General features: G+C 40.4%; 1 protein-coding gene across 7 annotated transcripts in view; it reads right to left on the bottom strand.

The window, feature by feature from the left end:
- Nucleotides 1–25,264, bottom strand: part of LOC132395335 (uncharacterized) — a 120,960-nt gene that overhangs the window by 57,071 nt on the left and 38,625 nt on the right. For all 7 annotated transcript variants that reach the window (XM_059971790.1, XM_059971784.1, XM_059971782.1 and 4 more), the window contains exon 2: nt 24,512–24,650. In XM_059971790.1, coding sequence (XP_059827773.1) covers nt 24,512–24,650 — 139 coding nt within the window. The remainder of the gene's footprint in view (nt 1–24,511; nt 24,651–25,264) is intronic.

Here is a 25,264-nt window from a genome sequence, read left to right as displayed (position 1 = left end):
GCTTGATTTTTTATATGCCTGCTACCTTCTATGCACTAACAATTGATAATGGTTAATACACTTAAATTTGTGAGCTGGAATGTAAAGGGATTGAATCATCCTGTTAAAAGAAGGAAGGTCTTCTCGCATATTAAACAACTCAAAGCTGACATTGCTTTCCTTCAAGAAACTCATATTCGTAGTTTTGATAATTCTCGGCTTTTGTCAAAGTGGGCAGGTCAGCATTTTCATTCATCCTTTGCCGCCAAAGCTAGGGGGGGTCTCCATCCTTATTAATTCAAATATTCCTTTTGAACTCCATAATAAGATATCTGATACAAATGGCCGTTTTATTATTGCTTCTGGTAAATTACATAATACTAAAGTTGTACTAGCAAACCTGTATGCTCCCAATTTTGATGATGTTAATTTTTTTGAACATCTTTTCTCCTCACTACCAGATTTAAACTCATATACTGGGTGGCCATTTCAATTGTTGGTTAGATCCTAATTTGGATTGATTGTCCTCTGTTACTAGACTACCTACTAAAACTGCCTTAGCTATTCACTCTTTTCTCTCTAATTATGGTATCTCTGATATATGGCGTTTCCTTCATCCTACTGAGAGAGATTATTCTTTTTTTTCACATGTTCACCATACCTTTACTAGAATTGACTACTTTTTACTCGATAATCAACTTATTCCATTTGTCTATTCTTGTGATTATCAGAGTATACTGATTTCTGACCATGCCCCAATTACTTTGTCTTTAAATTTTCCTGGTCTCCCTCAGAGGAATAAACACTGGCGTTTTGACTCGACTTTATTATCGGATGATGATTTTCTAAAATTTATTAAGGATCAGATAACCTTTTATTTTAACACCAATACATCATCTGAAGTGTCATCCCAGATTGTCTGGGATGCCATGAAAGCATATTTGAGGGGTCAAATAATCTCCTATACAGCAAATCTTAATAGAAAGTCCTGTGCAGATTGATTAGACCTCATTAATCAGATTAAAGAATTGGATCAACTATATGCTCAAACTAAGAATCCTGAATTATACAAGAAGCGTGTAGAACTTCAAACTAAATTTAATCTTCTGTCTACTCAACCTGTTGAACGCCAACTTCTTGAAAGTAAGAGTCGCTTTTACATTCATGGGGGTAAGCCTGGTAAATTTCTAGCCAATCAGCTGAGGCGTTCCAAAGCCAAACAACATATTACAAAGATCCGGAAGGAGAATGGAGACTTTACATCGGATCACTTAAAAAATAATGACGCATTTAAAAATTTTATTCTTGACTTTATTCCTCTGAATTTCTGAATGAGAATATCTCTGTTGATCATTTTTTAATAATCTGAATATTCCTTTGCTTTCATCTGATTTTAAAGCTAAACTTAATGCGCCTATATCATTAGAAGAAATATCTTTTGCAATTTCTGCATTGTCTTCAGGGAAATCTCCTGGACCTGATGGGTTCCCCGTAGAATTTTATAAATCATTCTCTTCACTTCTTTCTCCTCAGTTATTCTCAGTATTATCTGACTCATTTAATTACAGTAAATTGCCACCCTCTTTTAATGAGGCACCTATTATTCTTTTATTAAAAAAGGGTAAAGACCCAACAGAGTGTTCCTCGTATAGGCCGATTTCTTTGCTTAATGTTGATGTTAAAATCTTGGCCCAAAGTTTTGGCTCATAGATTAGAAACTGATATTCCCTCTATTATTTCTGATGATCAAACTGGTTTGATTAAAGACCGTCTTCGTTTTTTTAACATTCGGCATTTATTTAACATTTTATATTCACCTCCAACTGGGATTCCTGAATGTGTTATTTCCCTCGATGTGGAGAAAGCATTTGATCGTATAGAGTGGAACTACCTTTTTGCAGTTTTAGAAAAATTTGACTTCGGTCAAAGGTTTATCTCTTGGATCAAATTGCTGTATTTGTGTCCTACTGCCTCTGTTTTGACTAATTTTCAGAAATCACAGTTATTTAACCTCAAACGTGGCACCCGTCAGGGATGCCCTTTAAGTCCCTTTCTCTTTGATTTGGCTATAGAACCTTTGGCGATAGCATTTCGAAACTGTCCTGAATTGACCGGGATTTGGAGATGGGGTGTTGAGCATAAAGTTTCTCTTTATGTTGATGACTTATTACTTTTTCTTTCAAATCCGTCTACATCCTTACCTCCAATGTTTTCACTTCTTGATCAGTTCAGCCAGTTCTCTGGCTATAAACTTAATTTACATAAGAGTGAACTTTTCCCAATTAATAAAGAAGCACAAGAATTAACATTCCGTGATCTCCCTTTTACAGTAGTTCATTATCAATTTACTTATCTTGGGATTACAGTCACAAGGAAGTTTAAAGATCTTTTTCATGAAAATTTTGCCAATCTTTCATATACTATAAAACAGAGTCTGTGACAATGGTCACCTCTTTCTATGTCTTTGGTAGGTCGTATTAATGTTGTTAAAATGTATGTTCTCCCTAAACTTTTATATTTATTTCAATCAATCCCAATTTTTATTCCTAAATCTTTTTTTGATTCCTTAGACTCTATTATTTTGTCATATCTGTGGAAGAATAAGCGCTCTAGAATTAATAAAGTCTATCTCCAAAAACCTAAAAAAGAGGGTGGTGTGGCCACCCATTTCCTGGCACATCCGAACCGGCTCACAATTAGATAGCCTATGGGGGTTTGCGAGCACAGAGCTTTGGAGCCTCTGCGCCACGGGGGGCAGGTTGAGGGAGGCTTAAAAGTGAGGCTGAGGATTTCAAATAAAGTTTTTCCTTCGACTGCAGTTACCGACTCCGTGTCGTAATTTTAGCGCTGCGTGTAGCACACCGCTACAATTGGTGACCCTGACGGTCCAAACGATTTTTGGACCAGAAATGACCAACGCCGCCTCTGTTCATGCGGTTTCGTTGAAACTGCCGGGTTTCTGGACACAGCGACCGAACCTATGGTTCCAGCAAGCCGAAGCCCAATTCCACGTTCGCCGGATCACCTCAGAAGACACCCGCTACAACTACGTGGTGAACTCCCTCGACCAAGACACAGCGGCCCAGGTCGCGGAGTTCGTACAGTCGCCCCTGGCAGACGGCAAGTACACGGAATTCAAAGCCCTGCTCCTCAGGACTTTCGGACTGCGAGCGGGCTGCCCGTTTACTGCACCTGGTTGGCTTGGGCGACAGACCTCCATCGGCTTTAATGAATGAGATGTTGTCTCTCGCCGACGGACACACACCCTGCCTCATGTTTGAGCAGGCATTCCTGGAGCAGCTGCCCGAGGACACACGCCTGCTGCTGTCCGACGCGGATTTCAGTGACCCCCGGAAGGTGGCAGCCCAGGCGGACTTGCTGTGGAACGTCAAAAAGGTGAGTGGGGCATCCATCGCACAGATCTCCCAGCCACGCTCTCGGCAGCAAACCAGTCCAGGCCCGGCCGCAGAGCCCGCCAACCCCCGGCCCAATGAACACTGGTGCTTCTACCACCAGTGGTGGGGCGCAGAAGCCCGCCGTTGTCGCCCGCCCTGCAAGTTCCCGGGAAACGCCAGGGCCAGCCGCCGCTGATGGGTACGGCGGCTGGCCATCGGGATAGCCTCCTGTATGTGTGGGATAGAAGGTCGGGACGCCGGTTTTTGGTCGATACTAGGGCTGAGATCAGCGTTTTCCCTCCGACGAGTTACGACACCCGCAGCAGGGCACCGGGTCCCCCCCTGAGGGCCGTGAATGGCAGCACAGTAAGGACCTATGGCACCCGTCAGGTGCAGCTACAGTTCGGCTCCAGCCAGTTCACGTGGGACTTCACACTGGCCGCCGTAGCCCAACCGCTTCTGGGTGCGGATTTTTTGCGAGCTCACAGCCTACTGGTCAACTTGCCCATGAAGAGACTGGTACACGCCGAGACCTTTCAGACGTTCTCCCTGGGTGCAGCCCAGTTGCCAGCCCCTCACCTCGGCTCCATCACGCTGTCCGACAACGACTTCACCAGGGTCCTGGCGGATTTCCCATTGGTTCTGGCCCAGACTGTGGACATTGGGGGGTGTATCGCCGGTTCTGGGTGGGGGTGGGGGGTTATGTGGCGACCCATTTCCTGGCACATCCGAACCGGCTCACAATTAGATAGCCTACGGGGGTTTGCGAGCACAGAGCTTTGGAGCCTCTGCGCCATGGGGGGCAGGTTGAGGGAGGCTTAAAAGTGAGGCTGAGGATTTCGAATAAAGTTTTTCCTTCGACTGCAGTTACCGACTCCGTGTCGTAATTTTAGCGCTGCGTGTAGCACACTGCTACAGTGGCATGGCTTTACCTAACTTTCATTTATATTACTGGGCAGCCAATATACGTTGTGCTACCTTCTGGTCTTTTTTCCATGGCCAACCTGAGTGCCCTAATTGGGTGGCAATGGAGTTGAGTTCCACTAAAGACTTTTCTATTTCTGTACTTCTTGGTTCTGTACTCCCTAGTAGATTGTCCAGATTAATTGTTAATCCTCTTGTTAGACACACTTTGCGTATATGGGCTCAGTTTAGGAAATTTTATGGTTTCCATGGTTTTTCCTTTTCTAGCCCTATCTTACATAATCACCTTTTTTTTTTACCTACTACATATGATTCAGCATTCCATGATTGGTATAGGAAGGGCATTAGACATTTTGAAGATCTTTTTATTGATAATCGCTTCGCATCTTTTCAACAGCTCTCTGCTAAGTTCAATCTGTCCAATGCTCATTTTTTTAGATATCTCCAAATTAGACACTTTATCAATCCTTTAATTCCTAACTTCCCTGAAATGCCTGAGAAAAATGTTATGGATTTCTTTTTTTCTATTAATCCACTAGGTAAAGGTTTAATATCATTTATTCGTGATAAATTAGCATCCTTACGACGTGCCCCTGTGGATAAAACTAGAATGGCTTGGGAGCATGATTTAAATATCTCCCTGTCTGATGAGACTTGGGACTCGATTCTCAAATCGGTTAATTCAACCTCTCTTTGTGCTCGCCATTGCCCTTTACAGTTTAAGATTGTTCATAGAGCCCATATGTCTAAATCTAAACTATCTCGATTTTACCCTAATATTAGTCCTCTTTGTGATAAATGCAAAAGGGGCGAGGCCTCTCTCATTCATATGTATCGGTTTTGTCCTAGCTTGGAGAAATTTTGGAAAGATGTCTTAATAACGTTATCGTATATTCTGAATCACCACCTAGAACCTAACCCTTTAATTGCTTTGTTCGGTTTTTTGGGTGAGACAGATTTACGTCTGAGTTCGACTAAGTGTCGAATATTATCTTTTGCCTCTCTGGCTAGACGTTTAATCCTCCTTAGATGGAGAGATGTTGCCCCGCCCACACATGCTCAATGGCTTAATGATATTATGGCCCGCTTAGACCTTGAAAAAATTCATTATTCAGTTCTTAATTCGGATACAAAGTTCCATAAGGTCTGGGGACCTTTTATTGAGTACTTTCATAACCTTCCTCTTAACTAAGGTTTTTTTTCGGTTCCTTGCTTTCAGCTCCTTTTTTTTGGTAGTAGGCATTAATATCTTCTGTTGCTAAGTGTATTTACAGTTTTGGGGGTTTGAATGTCCTGATTTATATTTTCTATATTGTGTTGTGGTTGGTCTGGAGTTCTTTTTTTTGTTGTGGGGCTTGGGGAGGATACTAATTTTACATGTCTTCAATTTGGGTGCTTTCTCAATTATCTTTTTTTGTATTATATTATTATTGTATGTTTATTTTTGCACTGTATTAATGTTCTTCATTTTGATCTGGGTTTTTTTTATCTGTAGTGATGTAGAAAATGTATAAAAAAGCTAATTAAAAAAACCCTTCATTCCCTGAACCATCCTCTTCTTGACTCTCTCTGACAACAACACATCCTTTCTGAGATGTGGGGCCCAAAACTGTTGACAATATTCCAAGTACTGTCTGACTAGTGTCTTATAAAGCCTCAGCATTATCTCCTTGCTTTTATATTCTATTCCCCTTGAAATAAATGCCAACATTAATTTCCTTTCTTTTGCCTTCCTTCCTTCTTAAAGAATGGAGTGACATCTGCAATCTTCCTCTGGGATCATGCCAGAATCAAGTGATTCTTGAAAGGTCATGACCAATGCATCCGTTATCTCTTCAGCAGCCTCTCTCAGGACTCTGTGATGTAGTCCATCTGGTCCAGTCTGTCTAGCAGTTTTTCCTTTGTAATAGCAATGACACTCACTCCTGCTCCCTGACACCATGGACCTTTGGGACATTGCTAGTGTCTTCCACAGAAAAGACTGATGCAAAGTACCTATTAAGATAATCTGCCATTTCTTTGTCCCCCATTACTCCCTCACCAGCATCATTTTCCAGTGGTCCAATATCAACTCTTACATCCCTTTTACTCTATATATAACTGAAAAAAATTTTAGCATCCTGCTTTATATTATTGGCTAGTTTGCTCTTGTATTTCATCTTTTCCCTTCTCATAGCTTTTTTAGTTGCCTTTTGTTAGATTTTAAAAGCTTTCCAATCATCCAACTTCCCAATCTCTTTTGCTACCTTATATGCCATTTCCTTGGCTTTTATACAGTCCTTAACTTTGCCTACCCCTGGAGTTTGAGAAATTCTTTTGTGGGACATATCTACCCTGCACCTTGTGAACTATTTCCAGAAATTTTAGCCATCTCTGTTCTGCCGTCATCCCTACCAGTATCCCCCTCCAATCCTCCTGGGCAAGCTCCTCTCTCATGCCTCTGTAATTCCCTTTATTCCATTGTGATACTGATACATGTGCCTTATGCTTCTCCCTCTCAAACTGCGGTTGAATTCAATCATATTAGGATCACTGCCTCCCAAGGGTTCCTTTACATTAAGCTCCCTGATAAGATCTGGGTTATTACACAATATCCAATCTAAGATAGCCTTTCCCCGAATAGGCTCAAGCACAAGCTGCTCTAAAAAGCCAACTTGTAGGTGTTCAACAAATTCCCTCTCTTGCGATCCAACACGAACTTGATTTTCCCAATCCCCTTGCAAATTAAAGTCTCCATTACAATTGTGTCATTACCCTTATTACATGCCTTTTCCAGCTCCCTTTGCAATCTCAATCCCACACCTTGGCTACTATCTGGAGGCCTATATATGATTCCCATCATTTTTTTTTACCCTTGCAGTTTCTTAACTCCACCCACAAAAATCCTGACATTCTCTGACCATATGTCACCTCTTTCTAAAGATGTAATTTCATCTCTTACCAACAGAGCCACACCACTGCCTATGCCTTCCTGCCTGTCCTTTCAGTACAAGGTATATCCTTTGATGTTAAACTCCCAACTATGGCCTTCTTTCTGCCACGACTCAGTGATGCCCACAACAGCATACCAATCAATCTCTAAACAGGGCAATGAGTTCATCCACCTTATTCTGAATGTTACGCACATTTAAATACAGTATCTTCAGTCCTGCATTATTCACCCTTTTGAATTCTGCCTCGGTGATACAATTTAACTCTTTGCTCTGTCTGCATTTGTACCCAATCATTGGCTTGTCTTTCCTTACATTCATGTTATACCCATCATCTACTTGTAAACCTGCTGGCTCATCCTCAGCTCTATCATACTAATTCCCATCCCTCTGCCATATTAGTTTGAACCACTCCCAAGAGCTCTAGTAACTGCCTGCAAGAATATTGGTCCCCCTCAGATTCAAGTGTAACCCATCTCTTTTGTACAGGTCCCACCTGCCCCAGAAGAGGTCTCAATTATTCAGAAATCTGAATTCCTGCCACCTGTTCCAATTCTTCAGCCACACATTTATCTGTCTCCTCATTCTATTCCTATCTTCACTGTCGTTTGGTACAGGCAGTAATCCCAAGATTACTACCCCTGAGGTCCTGCTTCCAGTTTCCTTCCTAACTCCCTCTATTCTGTTTTCAGGACCTCCTCCCTTTTTCTACCTATGTTGTTGGTATCTTATGTACCACATGTACCACAACTTCCAGCTGCTCACCCTCCATTTTCAGGATATCGTAGACACGTTCAGAAACATTATGGACCTTGGCACCTGGGAGGCAAACTACCATCCATGTTTCTTTATTGCCTCCACAGAATCACCTATCTGTCCCCCTAACTATAGAGCCCTCTATTACTGCTGCCATCCTCTTCATTTCCCTACCCTTCTGAGCCACAGGGCCAGACTCAGTGCCAGAGGCACGGCCACTGTTGCTTCCCCGACACAGGTCGTTCAATGCTCCCCCCCCCCCCCAAACAGTACTCAAAATGGAGTACTTATGGTTGAGTGGGACAGCCAGAGGGGTGTTCTTCACTATCTGACATTCTCCCTTCCCTCTCCTGACAGCCACCTGTCTCCTGTAGCCTCGGGGTGACTACCTCCCTGCAGCTTCTGTCTATCACCTCTTCACTTAGGATACTGAGGATCTCAGTATCACAGGCAAAGCCAGTTATTTATTGTCCAACTCCCCTAACTCTCCATAGGTGGCTTGATAGACAACATCGGGGGGCATTTTAGAATTAACCACAGTGTTGTGGCTGGAGATGGGCAGCGCATTGGTTCAGCTGTTACCTCACCACTCCCAAGAGCCGGGTTCAATCCTAACCTCAGGTGCTGTCACTGTGGAGTTTGCACGTTCTCCCTGTGCCCCTGTCGTTTTCCTCCCGTGTACTCCGGTTTCCTCCCGCAGCCCAAAGGCGTACGTGCTTGTAGGTTAACTGGTTGTTGTACATTGGTGCTGGTGTGCAGGCAAACAGTAGAATCCGGGGGAGTTGATAGGAATGTCAGGAGAATAAAAATATGGGGTTTGTGTAGGATTGGTATGAATGGGTCAGCATGAGCTCAGTGGGCCAAAGGACCTGCTTCTGTGCTGTAAGTGTGAATAACAAAGAGTAATAAATCACAGAAACAGGCCCTTCGGCCCATAAAGCCGGGCCTACTCCCATTGACCTGCAGCTGGACCATAAACTCTCCATACCCGTCCCATCCATGTTCTTATCTAAACTTTTCTTAAGTGTTGCAATCAAACCACACATCTTCATTAAGAGGGTGGTGCAAGCTCGGTCCACACTCTCACCACCCTCCGAGTGAATAAGTTCCCCTTAAGCATTTTGCCTTTCACCTTTAACCCTATGACCTCTAGTTGTGGTCTCACCCAGCCTCGGTGGAAAAACAGCCTGTCTGCATTTACCCTATCTATAACCCTCATAATTTTGTATACCTTTATCAAATCTCCCCTTACATTCTAGGGAATAAAGTCTGAACCTACTCAACCTTTCCCTATAACTCGAGTCCTCAAGTCCCGGCAACATCCTTGTATTGTAAATTTTCTCAGTACTCTTTGTCTTACTGATATCTTTCCTGTAGGTGTACAGGTGACTAGAACTGCACAAAATACTCCAATGTGTGCAGTATGGAAGGGGTTAACAGCCACAGGCCAGAATTTCAGCTGGAAACCTGGTGGTAATCTTTTTTCCCCATTTCTAAATTATTAAAGGAATTTAAATTCCATAGTTAGCAATGATAGGATTTGGGGATGGAGTTTCAAGATGGCGACATCTGCCTTTTAGGCGCTCTTTATTTTTTCAACTATAATCACCCTTTAATCAAATCTTTTCGAATTTAATCATATGTTGATACTTTCGATTAACTTTTTTTTTCCTAAAACTATATTTGATCTAATTCTGTCAAACTTAAAATGGCTACAAGCAAGAAATCGTCTAAGGAGCCTTTATCTATCGACGCAATTTCTAACCTTCTGGACGTCAAACTGGATGCTAAACTTGGAAGTTTGGAAAGTAAGCTGGAAAGTAAAATGGAAAGTAAAGCAACTAGTTTGGAAAGTAAACTGGCAAGTTTGGAAAACAAGCTTACCACGAAAATGTCTGAAAAATGTTGTTAGATTGCTTGATAATAAGCTTCAATCGCAGGCATCGGATATTCAGCGGCATGAAGATAAGTTTACGACTCTTGAAAAATTAATTTGTGAAAAAGTACGTACAATTGAAGCGCTGGACAAGAAGATACAATCGACTGTTAAAACAGTAGATCAGTATAAGTTTAAAATTACTGATCTCGAAAACCGATCTCGCAGACAGAACTTGCGAATCATCGGGTTTCCCGAAAAAGTTGAGTCCGGTGATTTAACTGAATTTTTCTCTAACTTACTGTGGGAAATTTTCGGTGGTGAAGGTTTGCAAGCTAAACCTGTTATCAACCGCGCTCACAGAGTTGCGAGGTTTTCGGCTACGAGTGTTCACCTTCATTATCCTCGTGAGAAAGAGCTTTTAATTCGATTAGCTCGTAAAAAAGGTATGATTTCTCACAACAATAACACATTTCAAATTGTTGAGGATTATTTGTTCGAAGTAATGAGAGCGAGAATCGCTCTTAAACCAGTGACGGCAGAGATTCACTCGATTGGACTTAAACAAGCTTTAATGTATCCAGCGAAGCTTAGAATTACGCTGAACGACAACAGACAGCAATTTTTTAACACTCCGGAAGAAGCGAAGAAATTTGTTGAAGAATATCGATCCTCTAGTGCAACCTGAACTATGTGTTACGTTGAAGATTTTTCGGAGAGAGGATGCCATTTCAGTTTAAGTTTTAACCTATGAAGCTGGGTTATAACTTCTTATCCTGATCTACGGGTCTGGTTTTTTTTACTATCACTATTGTTTATAGATGCTCTTTTTAATTTTTATAATATCTTTTTTTTTTATTCTTTTCTCTGTTTTGGATATAAACGTTTATATTTTGTAATAATGATTTACTTTTTTTTCAAGATGTCGTTTCTTTGTCCCGTAAGACTTTGTTTTCTGTAAACATTTATTTGTTTGCCTGTACTTAGAAATGGGACGAATGTTTTGGATTTTTTGGTCTTTTTTTATATATTGTAGTGTCTTTGATAACTTCTTTTTTAATTAAATTTCTTTTAATAGGTTGCTGAACTTACATTTGTATTTTGTAATATGGCTTTTCAAAATGTCGTTTCTTCTTCCCATAAGCCTTTGCTTATGAAACGTCATCTTTCTTGTATTTAAATATGGGATTTTTTTTAAAGGTATATTACACTTTTAAATTTTAATGTTTATACTTTTTTATTAATGATTGTTTTATTATATTAGTTTTTTCATTCTGACTGATATATATATTTTTTTTGCAACCTTATATTTAAATCTGGGTGTTACATAGTTTTTTAAAATCTTTTTATGGAGCTGCCATCTTGAAATGGAGGTAATGTTAGTATTAGATTATGCGCCTGCCGCTTGGCTTTCTTTCAAAGGGTGGGGGGAGGGGGGAGGGATCTTTTTTCACGCTTTTGACTTATATTTTTTTGCTTTTAGTCTATGGGCCGACTTTAAATTATTAATATTGTTGAGGTGTCATGTTCTCCGGTTGCTCCTGAATCAATTTTCCTTCTTCCTGAATTATGGGTTATGTGTCTTTGTAACCTTTTATGATATACACAACATGATGAATAAATCTATTAACTTTATTTCTTGGAATACTAATGGTTTAAATCATCCGATTAAACGTAAAAAAATATTTAAAGTATTCCACAGATTGAACGCTAATATTATTTTTGCACAGGAGACCCATATTAGGAGGGAGGGTAATCAGTGTTTTTTTAGGTTCTGGAAGGGCCAACAATTTCACTCGAATTGTACCGCTAAAATTAGGGGTCTGTCTATTTTTATAGACCCCTCAATTTCGTTTACACATCATGAAATTATTTCTGATCCACAGGGCAGATTTTTGTTGATAACTGGTTCACTTTTTAGTCGAAAAGTGGTTCTAGTTAATATTTATGCTCCAAACTTTGACTGCCCTGAATTTTTTAAACGTTTATTTACTTCCCTTCCTAATCTAAATGAATATATGTTGATAATGGGTGGAGATTTTAATTGTTGTTTGAATCCTTCGATGGATAGATCTAAACCTATCCGTACTCTCCCGAATAGATCAGCCTTACTTATTAATTCTTTTATGGTTGATTTGGGAATCACTGAAATATGGCGGTTTTTGAACCCTAAAGATAAAGAATTTTCATTTTTTTTACATGTATATCATAGTTATTCTAGAATTGACTATTTTCTTATTGATCATCGGTTATTAATGGATGTTATTGATTGTAAATATGATTCTATTACTATTTCGGATCATGCACCTTTGAAGTTATCTATTAAGATTTTGGACTTTTCCAATAATATTAGATCTCGGAGACTTAACGCTACTTTGCTTCAAGACCCAGAATTTATCACCTACATAAAACAGCAAATTGACTTGTTTTTCTCAACAAACTATACTGAAGAAATCGACAGAGGAATACTTTGGGATTCTTTTAAGGCTTTTATCCGTGGACAAATTATCTCATATTCCGTTGGTAAAAGAAAACAAAGATATTTAGATATTGCTTTATTGGTGGATAAAATTAAGGAAATTGATAAGATTTATTCCGTGACTCCTACCAAAGAACTTTATAAGAAGAGAGTTGAGCTTCAAATGGAACATAGTTTACTATTATCTTCTTCAATTGAAAATCAATTAATTAGGACCAATTCTATATTCACAGTGATCGAACTGGTAAACTGTTAGCTAATCAATTAAAAGCTATTTCGACTAAGCGACAAATTATTAAAATTTGTAAACAAGACGGTAATTTAACTACTGATCATAAAGAAATCAATAATACTTTTCAAGATTTTTATAAATCTTTATATCAATCAGAATTTGATGGTGACCTGTCCATGATGGATAATTTTTTTAACAATTTTAATATTCCTAAACTGATAGATGAAGATCGTAGCTTGTTAGATGCTCCTATCTCCATGGCCGAAATAGGAGAGGCTATCTCATCAATGAATTCAGGGAAAGCTCCTGGTCCTGATGGTTATATTGTAGAATTTTTTAAAACTTTTTCTTCTTTACTTTCCCTTTGGTTATGTGAAATCTTTAATGATGCGTTTGCTAAGAAGAGATTACCTCAATCTTTTTATGAAGCTACTATCTCTCTAATTCTTAAAAAAGATAAAGATCCTACTTTATGCGCATCTTATCGCCCTATATCATTATTAAATGTAGATTCTAAGATTCTTACAAAAATTTTAGCCATTAGATTAGAAAAGGTACTATCACAGATTATTTCAGTAGATCAAACTGGTTTCATTAGGAATCGGTATTCCTTTTTTAATGTTAGAAAATTGATTAATATAATTTATACTTCATCACCCACAATCCCAGAATGTGTTATCTCATTAGATGCTGAAAAAGCTTTTGATAGAGTTGAATGGACATACTTATTTAACACATTGAGAAATTTTAATTTTAGTCCCAACTTCATATCATGGATTAAATTAATATATTATAAACCTGTTGCTTCTGTTCTTACAAATAATTATAGATCCTCTTTTTTACAATTGTCTCGTGGTACGAGACAAGGTTGTCCCTTAAGTTCGCATTAGAACCTTTAGCCATTGCTATTCGTGAATCCCCTAATATTTTTGGTATTACCCGTAATGAGAAGTTATACAAATTATCACTTTATGCTGATGACTTGCTGTTATATATTTCTGATCCTGACAGGTCTATTCCCGCTATTTTATTCTTGTTGGCTCAATTTGGTAGCTTTTCTGGTTATAAACTAAACTTGGATAAGAGTGAATTATTTCCCTTAAACGCACAAACTTTATTGAATGACAGGATACCATTTAAAGTTGTTACTGATAACTTTACCTATTTAGGTATAAAAATTACCAAGAAATATAAAGATTTATTTAGACTGAATTTTTTACCTATGCTCCATCAAATTCAACAACTTACTACAAGATGGTCTCCCTTATTCTTATCATTAATTGGTCGGATTAATGCTATTAAAATGATGATTTTACCGAAATTCTTATATTTATTTCAAGCCTTACCAATTTTTATTCCCAAATCTTTTTTCGACAACATTGATTCAAAAATTTCCTCATTTGTGTGGCAAAATAAAAACCCCAGGTTAAGTAAAAAACAATTACAAAAATCTAAAAAAGATGGTGGTTTAGCTTTACCTAACTTTAGATTTTATTATTGGACAAATAATATTCGTAACTTAATGTATTGGAAATTAGATTTGGATTCACCATTGCGCCCGCAAAAAATCTAATTTTTTCAGAAATTTCTTACATAAAGTTCTACCATCTTTTCCCAATTCAACTTCAGTAGATTTCTCAGATTTGATTTTTACCTTAAACCCTTGTCAGAAGGGATTAGTAGCTTTTATTTATAATATGATTATGAAGATACAACCAGAAATATCAGATAGAATTAAACAAGAATGGGAAAAATATTTCAACTGATAAATGGGAAAAATTTTTACAAATGGTTAATTCTTCTTCTATATGTGCTAAGCATGCTTTAATACAATTTAAAATTGTACATAGAGCTTATATGTCTAAAGATAAGCTTGCTCGATTTTACTCTTATATTAACCCTCAATGTGACAGGTGTCATCTAGAAGTGGCTTCATTGACCCACATGTTTTGGTCATGCCCCACTTTACATAACTATTGGAAGGACATATTTGTTACCATTTCTTCTATTTGGAATATTGATTTACAACCTCATTTCGTTACTGCAATTTTTGGTATACCAAATGAGGATGGTATTCAGTTTTCTCCTTCAATCAGACGAATGAATGCTTTTGCAACATTAATGGCCAGAAGGTCTATATTACAAAACTGGAAAGAAGTAAATCCTCCTACCACGTCTCAGTGGCTCTCCCAAACTATTTCATATCTAAGTTTAGAAAAAATCAGAAGCACTATTTTTGACTCATCAGTCAAATTTGAAGAAACTTGGGGACCGTTTATTCGACATTTTCATATGAATTAATTTGACCTTTTCCAGACCTTCTTTCTGCTTATTCTTGTTCAGGTATGGAGTTTCGGAGTTTTTTTGACACTATCACATACTTATAAACTGTTACTATTGCCCATGTTAGTTTTAGTTTAGTTTTTTTATTAATATACATTTTCTTTTACTTATTTTTAATTCTTTTTTCTTTTTTGATGATTATTTTTGGGTTTTTTTCATATGTAGTTATACAGACTTGATTGATTAATGTACTTTTTTCTGTTGATGTTTTAATAGGATATTATTATCTTATTATCAATGTAATTTCAAGTCTATTGTATTCATAACCTATTCATTATTATGTTATGTTTTTCTTTATATATATATGAAACTTAATAAAAAGATTGAAAAAGAAAAGAAAGGATTTGATCTCTGCAATAGTCTTCTCAATAACTTACCTTCTGCATCACCACCACTATGCACTCTAATTATGGTTAACTGGATAGGTTATTCAAAGAGCCTGCACAGGGCCAAAGGGACAAATGGCCTCCCACCTCTTTCTTCCAGCTCTACCCCCTCCCCCATTCCCCCTCTCCGTTGGTCCCTTCACCCAACATCCTTCACCTCTCTTTGCTCCACTTATTACTTACTGGCCTCCTCTCTGCTTTATTGAACAGGACAGCACAGTACAGGCTCTTCGGCCCACATTCTTGTGCTGACCTTGTAACCTACTCCCAAGACCAATCTGACCTTTTCCTCCATTTTTCTATCATCCACGTGCCTGTCTAAGAGTCTCTAAAATGCCCCTAATGTATCTGCCTCTACCACCACTCCTGGAAGACGTTCCGTGCTCTCTGTGTAAAAAGACCTACCTCTGACACCACCCTTCCTCCAATCATCTTAAAAGTCTGTCCTCTCATATTAGCCACTGCCACGCTGGGAAAAATATGCTGGCTGTCCACTCCATCTATGCCTCTCATACACCTTTATCAAGTCTCCTCTCATCCTGCTTAGCTCCAAAAAGGAAAGTCCTAGCTCACTCAATCTGTTCTCCTAAGACATGCTCTCTAATCCGGGCAGTATCCTGGTAAACCTCCTCTGTATCTTTCCTAAAGCTTCCACATCTTTCCTATAATGAGGTGACCAAAACTGAGCACAATACTCCAAGTGTGGTCTACCTGTAGTTTTATAGAGCTGCAACATCACCTCATGGTTCCACCGAGCTTATTCCTCCCAAACTCTTAGTCGTGACACAGTATCTTGACCCAAAATGCCAACAGCTCAGCCTCCCCCCACAGGTGCTGCCTGACCCACTCAGTTCCTCCAGCAGTCTGACTTTTTTGGAGAAATGGTCTTTTTTTCTTCTGTGCTGAAAGCCTGCTACGATCTGCAACAGATGTCACGAGATAAATATGCACAGCTCTGCCAATAAACTGACTGTTAAATCACACCGACTGCAAACAGCCTCTGTGCACAGCAAGTCCAGCAGCATAAGAACAAACGTCAAAAGGCAAACATGCCTCCAAATCACAGTTCCAACGTGGGAGATGTCTTTTCCGAAAGAACATCAGGAAACTTCCAACATTGTAGCAGTTTCCAAATTCCGGCTGGGACGAGGGCAGTGACAAGCAGGTGATTACCGTCCTGGTTGGTAAAAAAAAAACGGCTTACAAGACCAGAAGTAACATGGCATGGTAGCATAGCGGTTACCGTGACGCTGTAACAACTCGGGGCGTTGGAGAGTTCAATTCCGGTGTCATCTGTAGGTATTTTGTACATCCTCCCCATGGAATGAGTGGGTTTCCCCCCTGGGGGGGGGGGGGGAATACTCCAGTGTTTCCTCCCACGGTCCAAAGACGCACCAGGTAGGTTAATCGGTCATTGCAAATTGACCTGGGATTAAGCCTATTCCGCACTGTATCTCTAAATAAATAAAACATGGATGGATGTCACGCAAAATAAAGTATTTACAGCATAGACTTCATCTCATTAGGTTTACGCCACTGTTTATATTATCATATGAAACTTGTCCCACCCAGCCCTTGTCCCACTGCCAGAAAATTCCATTTCTTTCTCCTTCATGTATTTATCAAACTTCTCCTTAACTATCTCTCCCACATCGGCATATTCTTGCTGTAATCTTGAGTAAAACCATTTCCTATTGAGCAATGTCTACATGGTCCATGTCAATGATCTTCCTCAAGGACATCTCTCATGTCACTATCAGCCTATTTTTAATGCAAAAGAGCCCTAACGATAATAATTGTCAAGCTGCAGAACGTTTGAAGAAAGAGATCGCATCAATATCGCCAGCACCTAGGCACTACAGTGCACAATCACTTTACAGCACCAGCGATCAGGTTCAATTCCCGCCGCTGCCTTTAAGGAATTTTGTACCTTTCCCCCCCTGACTGTGTGAATTTCCTCTGGGTGTTCCGGCTTCCTCTCACATTCCAAAGTCGAGTGGGTTAGGCTTAGGGTTAGTTAGTTAGTTGTGGGCACGTTACGTTGACACTGGAAGCACAGCCACAGTAGCAGGCTGCCCCCCAGCGCAATCCTCGCAGATTTGCTTTGACGCAAATGACACGTCTCCCGCTACGTTTTGATGTTTCAATGTACCTGTGACATCTTTACAATTCTTTGACTACACAAAGCAACATTGCAAACCTCCACAGCCTGTCTGTCATCTAAAAGGCCCAAGTTACTGGCGTTGGAATGTGTGGTGACACGTGCTGCTGCCCTCAGCACTTCTCCTGTCGTTAAAGTGAGGCATTTCACTGTATGGTTCAACGTACATGTGATAGTTAAATCAGAATCTGATTCTGAGTCTGACAGAGTTCTCCCCACTCGCCTAAGGAGTGCAGTTTCACCAACACTCAAGAATTCAACAACATACAGTTCAAAGTAAGTTTATTATCTAAGTAAATTTATGTCACCAGACACAGCCAAGATTAATTTTCTTGCATGCATGCTCAATAAGTCTATAATAGAATAATAACTATAATAGAATCATGGAAGTCTGCACCAACTTGACTGTTCAGCCAGTGTGCAAAAGACAACAAACTGTGCAAATACAAAAATAAAGAAATAATAATAGTAATAATAAATAATTAAGCAATAAATGTCAAAAACATGAGATGAAGAATCCTTGTAAGTGAATCCATTGGTTGTGGGAACATGTTAGTGATGAGGCAAGTGAAGTTGAGTGAAGTTATCCCCTTTGGTTCAGAAGTCTGGTGGTTGAGGGGTAATAACTATTCCTGAACTTGGAGGTGTGAGTCCTGAGGCTCCTGTACCTGGACACAGTAGCCCTTGAGAACACCACCTCGTCCTGCATCCACTCGCTCTGCCACCAACACACAGGAGCAACAGACTGTACCATTTAGGGGATGCACCGCACCAGCTCAGTAAGACTCCTTAGACAGCACCTTCCAAACCCACCACCTCTAGCAGTGAGATGGACAAGGGCCACAAAAGCATACGACACACTCCCTGGAAGTTGCCCTCCAAAACACACACCATCCTGAATTGGGAACTCAGCAATGTGTCAGGAACTCTCTCCCTCACAGCATTTTGGGTGTACCCACATCTCAAGGACCACAATGGAATGGGTGATTAAATGCTGGCTCAGCCGAAGAAGCCACACTTTCCTTGAATGAATTCTTAAAAAAAAATAAAGGACAGCGCAGCAGGAGTTCCAAGAAACACTGGTTCATTAGAGTACTCACCCAAGCAACTGGTCTATCTGTGACATCCACTAGGATTAACTTAACAGAAATGGCAGCACTGTAGCGTAGTGGTTAGCACAACGCTTTACAGCGCCAGCGACCTGGGTTTATTTCCTGCCACTGTCTGTAAGGAGGATTGTATGTTCACCCCGTGACCACGTGGGTTTCCTCCTGCAGTCCAAAGATGTACCAGACAGCAGGATAATTGGTCTTTGTAAATTATCCCGTATTATATAAGGGTTAAATTGGGAGTTGCTGGGCAGTAGGACTTGAAGACCAGAAGGCCCTACTCCTCACTGTATCTCAATAACTAAAATATTTAAAAAGTGAAGAGAGAAGCAAGATTAATTTAGGTTGAGGAGTGTGCTGGGTTGCCAACTACCCATACTCATTTTTCCTTATGACATAGAAAGAGGCCATTTGAGCCATCAAGTCTTAACCAGCTCAAAGCAATCAGAGTTTCAGGCTGAGAGACAGCAGGATACTTTCTATAGCTCGGGCACAGCAGCACAGCAGCAGATTAACAGATCTGAATGGTCAACTCTGTTTCTCTCTCCCCAGATGCTGCCTGGCCTGCTGCATATTTCCAGTAATTTTTCATTTTTTTTTTATATAACTTTCAGGTTTGAAGAAGCATTGAGACTTTTTTTTAAAAATCCTCAATGATTGGCCTGGAATGGACTGTCACGTATCCCATGACTGGGTTAAAGAACCAGCAGAAATGGAAAATACTTCGGAGTCTGGTATTGCTATGAACTAATAGTGTTTATTAGTAAACTACGCAATACAGTAATATAAATGCAAATATATCATACAGGTTAGCAATTATATGTACATACACACACACACACACACACACACACACACACACACACCAGTTCTGTTCATGGTATTGAGTCGTGTAGTGATGGAGAGAGAGAGATTTGTAATCCAAAGGCGTATGTTGTGAGAAGGCAATTATGTCGATATTCCAAAATAACAATAGCAGTAGGTTTTATCTTCTGAAGTTGTTCCACTCCACACACGAAGTATCACCGACAGTGATCTTCAACGAATATCCTTTCAACACAAGCGGTACAACACCCAAGTTCAGCTACGGGTCATCCCAAAGTGGCGGCCACAGGATACTCAAACAGAATCCACGTATGGATTATCACCCACAGTAGCTTATCACTGATGTACCATCTTCAAATGGTAAAACTACCAACCCAAGCCCGGATTATCACACACAGGTAGTTTCCACACAAGGCTACCTCAAACACACAACTGTGATAGCCACTTAATCCGGTTCCATGACATACAAAATAACTCCTACAGTGACTTGCCACAGGGGTGACTTTCTTCAGTGAACTACCACACCCAACCAAGGATAACACACAAGTAGTAATCGCAAAGGTTTCCCCCTCACCAGAGAACCCACTCCTGTGGATTAACTACGTGACAGTCACACCTTCGTATTCGAATGGAACTCAAACTCACCCTTACGGGCTACAGAGGAGAGAGTCCAAACAGTGACCTCTTTGTCACTAGGTTTCTTCTGTTTCAAACCTTCCTCTCCCCTCTTCTCTTCCTTTAAAGTCACCGACTGTGACCATAACCAAGGTGACCGTTCTGTGGTAGTTATCAACCCAGGCCAGGGTTGGACACACAAATAACTTCCCACTGGACACACCTTTTCTCCACTGCAAAAGCCATCGATTGATTCCCTGATCGATCCTCCAAAAACCCCACCTTCCTTTGGGTGCAACAAAGCTCATCCAGTGTCCAAAACCGTGTGTGTGTGTGGGTGACAGCAGACCTGGTTTTTATCTCCACATGTTGGACATCCGCTGTCCATCAACCTGCTCTGCCCTCCTCTCTCCGCAGGAACTTTAACAAGCCGGCAAGAGTCCTTGTGGAAAGGTAGACAACTTTCAGAGAAACCATAACATCAATCTTTTGAGCAATTTCTGCCTGTCTCTCTCTCTCACTGCGTTGGACGCCTCCCTCTCTCTCTTTGTAACAGCTCAAACAGTGTCCAAAAGCCAGTCTCATTCTCACGACATTTTAAAGTGATTGTCCACAGAAACTATGAACCCTAGGGGTACATGACAGGACTCGATGATAGATGTTGGAGCCACCCCTGATTCACAGAGAAGGAACTCTCATAATGGCTTTGGGAACCTTGAAGCACACAGAAGCCCAGCATAAAGCAAAGGATTGCCCAGTTCCCATACTTGTTCCCCATCCTCCGCCCATTCCAGGCGTCATGTACCTTCTGCCCCACACATGGAAGACACCAGGAGGCCCCACACTGACCACCTCAACCACCTTAGAACAGCAGTACAAGCAAATTATCCTCCAACCACAGGGGGCCACCTCAGAAGCAGGGGGAGACAGAAACCACATTTAAATAGGGCTGTGGTCTTCAAGACCTTGGACCAAGATCATCAGCCTATTTTTTAAATCCAAAATAAAACCTGAATAATATGGTAATAATGGAAAGGGGAAACTCAATCACTTCTGTCTGGAAGTGGTACTAAGGCCCAGGCTAACACAACATTACAAATTAATATCATTCTTTAAATGAAAACCAAAACAATAATCTCAGAAACACAAGAGGCAGCTGGGTAATTAATGGTATCCAAAATAGTTCAAAGTGAGGACAACAGATTGATTATCCAAACAATGTAAGATTCTAAAGGAACACACACAGAATGTTGGAGGAACTCAGCAGGTCAGGCAGCATCTGTGGAAATGAATAAACTGTTGACACTTCAGGCCGAGACCCTTCCTCAGGACTGGAAAGGAAGGGGGAAGACATCAGAATAAAAAGGTGAGGCAAAAGGAAAGAGGCTAGCTGGAAGGTGATGGGTGAAGCCAGGAGGGTGGAAAAGATAAAAGAGTTAGAGGGGAAGGAATATGATAGGAGAGGAGAGGGGACAACAGCAGAAAGGGATGGAGGAGGAGATTCTTCCTTTACAAGTAAAAAAAATTAAAAAGGTGTCGAGGTTAGCACAACACTATTACAGTGCCAGCAACAACTTGGGTTCAATTCCACCACACTCTGCAAGGAGTCTGTACATTCTCCCACTGGGCAGGTGGGTTTCCTCTGGGTGCTCCAGTTTCCTCCCGCATTCCAAAGACGTACAGGTTAGTAGGTTAATTGGTGACGTGGCTGAAATTATGCAGCGTGGATTCACTTGGTCGGAAGGGCCTGTCGTCACGCTGTATCTCCGAACCGGAGAAAAAGATTCTGCCAATTGCAGGTGACAGGACTGGGATTCCACAGAGTGGGAACTTACCGCCACCTGAACCGATGTCTCAGTGTGGTATTGTAGATGAGTTGTACCATGCAAAACACAACCTCGCCGGAGGTGAGAGCAATGCATCGGGAACATGCAGTGCTCATTAAGAAGCTTTTAATGGATCGTGCCACTGGCACATTGGATCAACATCGCCGGTTTTCTTTCAGCAAATATTCTCTCTGCTGATGAATGAATGTCATTTTTATACGGGTCCCTTGCCCAGCACGTGACAAATCACCGGATACCTGGAGGTGCCCAGAGCTCCTGTTTCTATCCAGAACCAGGGTGACCTTGCTTCACTCTCAGTGACAAAATCATCTAAAATTCGAGCTAGCATCCCTTTGTAAATCGTTATACTGACACAAAAGCTAAGAGTCAGCTACTCGGAGTTAAACATTAACAAATGTTAACACTATTCCTAATTATACTGTTCCTTCTCAGCAGTTCCCAGTTCAGCTGGGGATGCAGGGCCTTCGCAAACTTACAGCTGTTGCCAGTTTGGTGAAACAAGCTGATGGAAGTTACCCGAACAAGGGGCACGGTTACAGGGTCGGGTGCTGTCCACTTCAAGATGGCAAAAGAACATAGAGCAGTACAGCACTCGAAGAGGCCCTTTGGCCCACAATGAACTCTTTATATCAGTAATCAAATGGCCAACTAAACTATCCCTTCTGCCTACACAATCTTCATATCAATTATACGAAAGATATCAACAAAATAAGAGAGAAGATTTACTAGAATGTTACCTGGGTTTCAGCACCTAAATTACAGGGAAAGGTTGGACAAGTTAGGTCTTTATTCTTTGGAGCGTAGAAGGTTGAGGGGGGACTTGATAGAGGTATTTAAAATTATGAGGGGGATAGATCCAGTTGACGTGGATAGGCTTTTTTCCCATTGAGAGTAGGGGAGATTCAAACAAGACGACATGATTTGAGAGTTAGGGGGCAAAAGTTTAAGGGTAACACGAGGGGGAATTTCTTTACTCAGAGAGTGGTAGCTGTGTGGAATGAGCTTCCAGTAGAAGTGGGAGAGGCAGGTTTGATATTGTCATTTAAAATAAAATTGGATAGGTATATGGATAGGAAAGGAATGGAGGGTTATGGGCTGAGTGCGGGTCAGTGGAATTAGGTGAGAGTAAGCATTTGGCACAGACTAGAAGGGCCAAGATGGCCTGTTTCTGTGCTGTAATTGTTATATGGTCATATATATCCAACACAATCAAGTGTTTCTCTAACAGTCTCTTGAACCTCTATTATATTTGCCACCATTACCACCCCAGGCAGCACATTCCAGGCACCCACCATTCTGTGTGTAAAAAATTTGCCCCACTCATCTCTTTTGTACATACCCCCTCCAACTTTAAATTCATGACCACTGATTTCAACCATTTTGACAGTGGGAAAAAGGTACCAGTTGGTCTACTCTACTGATGCTTCTCAAATCATAGACCCAGGAGATTCAGCAGATGCAGGAAAACCTGATGAAGGGTCTTGGCCTGAAACGTCAACTGTTTATTGCCCTCCATAGATGCTGCCTGACCTGCTGTACATATTCACATAGACCTCTCTCTAACTTTTTTTTAAAGTACTTATACAAGCTCTTATTGCCAATTTCTTGTCAGCCATCTCTCATTGTTTATTTCCCCTTCATTTTTATTTTAGTCCTTGACCAGATTCAGAATTTATCCTGATTTTCAACTCTACTGCTAAATTTTACCACCATAGATTTTCTTCTTCAACGTAATAACCTCCTTAATTTCTTTAGGGTAGACATGGAAGAATTTCTTTAGCAAGAGGAGGTGGTGAATCTGTGGAATTCATTGCCACATCTGCAGAAACCAAGACACTGGGTATAAAGTGGTGTTTGATAGGTTCTCGATTAGGCAGGGTGTCAATGGTTACGGGGAGAAAGCAGGAGAATGAGGTTGAGAGGAATTAGTCATGATCAAATGGTGGAGCAGACTGAATGGGCTAATCTTGCTCCCATGTCATGAGGTCTTATGGTTGATTCACCACCCTCACCCCATCCAACCCCAATGTGGAACTGTCCTCCTCACTATAATACACTTTCAACAGAGAACATAGAACACAACAGCACAGTACAGGCCCTTCAGCCCACAATGTTGTGCCGACCTTTTAACCAACTCTCTAAAAATCAATCTAACATTTCCCTCCTACACAGTTATCAAATTTTCTATCATCCATGTGCCTATCTAAGAGTCTTTAAAATGTCCCTAATGCATCTGCTTCTACCACCACCATGGCATTCCATGTACCCACAACTCACAGTGTAAAAACCTACCTCTGACATCCCCCCCATACTCTCCTCCAGTCACCTTAAAATTACACTCCCCTCATATTAACCACTTCCTCCTTGGGGAAAAAGTCTCTGGCTGTCCACTCTTTTTATGCTTCATATCATCTTGTACACCTCTATCTGGTCACCTCTCATTCTCCTTCACTCCAAAGAGAAAAGCCCCAGCTCACTCACCTGCCTTTATAAGATATGCCCTCTAGTCAAGGCAGCATCCTGGTCAATCTCCTCTGCATGCTCTCTAGAGCTTCCTATAATGAGGTGACCAGAACTGAACATAATATTCCAGTGCCTTTCATCAGAAGTCTGGAATTTTTATCCTCGAATCAGGCTCTGTCGCCACTACTTACCTCCATTTGATCTTCAGGAGATTGGCAACGTCAGCACAAAGTGTGACCACGCCCTTCCGAGAACTTCTGATCACGAATGCCACTGCTTTCGATGCAATTTCCTTATCTTCATCACCACCATCTATTTCTGAACCGCTCCCTGGAAGGTCAGATTCAAGCAACAAGGAGAACTTCAGTAACAGCTCAGTCGCTTGGGGCTGGCTAGGTACAGAATAGCGAATTACAGACTTTTCTGTAGTGCATATACATGGGAAGTGTCATCTTTGTATACATTATACTGTTCACTTATAGTCCCATACATGACTTACTGTGTAGGGGTACGGGGAAATGCATACAAAACAAATACAAACTCTATTTTTCTACTCCAAAAGAAAGTTATACAAATTGTAAATAAGACAAGTTATTATGAGCCAACCATCCACTATTTATTCAACTAAATACTTTAAAATTCAGAGATTTCGTAGATTTTAAAATAATACAAATTATGTATAAAGTAAAAAATGGACAATTACCACAAAGTATCCAAAAATTGTTTAAAATGAGAGAAAATCAACAAGATTTGAGAGGAAAATGCATGTTTCAAAAACAAAGGATAAGAACAAATGTAAAAAAATCATTGTATTTCAGTCAGAGGGGTGAATCTATGGAACAGTTGTAGTGAGCATTTAAAAACATGCACCACACTTAACAAGTTTAAAAAATTATTTAAAAGTAATTTAATGAACAAATATAAAATACACAATTTAAAATGAA

This window comes from Hypanus sabinus, chromosome 6 (genome assembly GCF_030144855.1).
Source record: "Hypanus sabinus isolate sHypSab1 chromosome 6, sHypSab1.hap1, whole genome shotgun sequence".
NCBI classification, from domain to species: Eukaryota; Metazoa; Chordata; class Chondrichthyes; order Myliobatiformes; family Dasyatidae; genus Hypanus; species Hypanus sabinus.
This window is presented reverse-complemented; position numbering and strand designations above follow the sequence as displayed.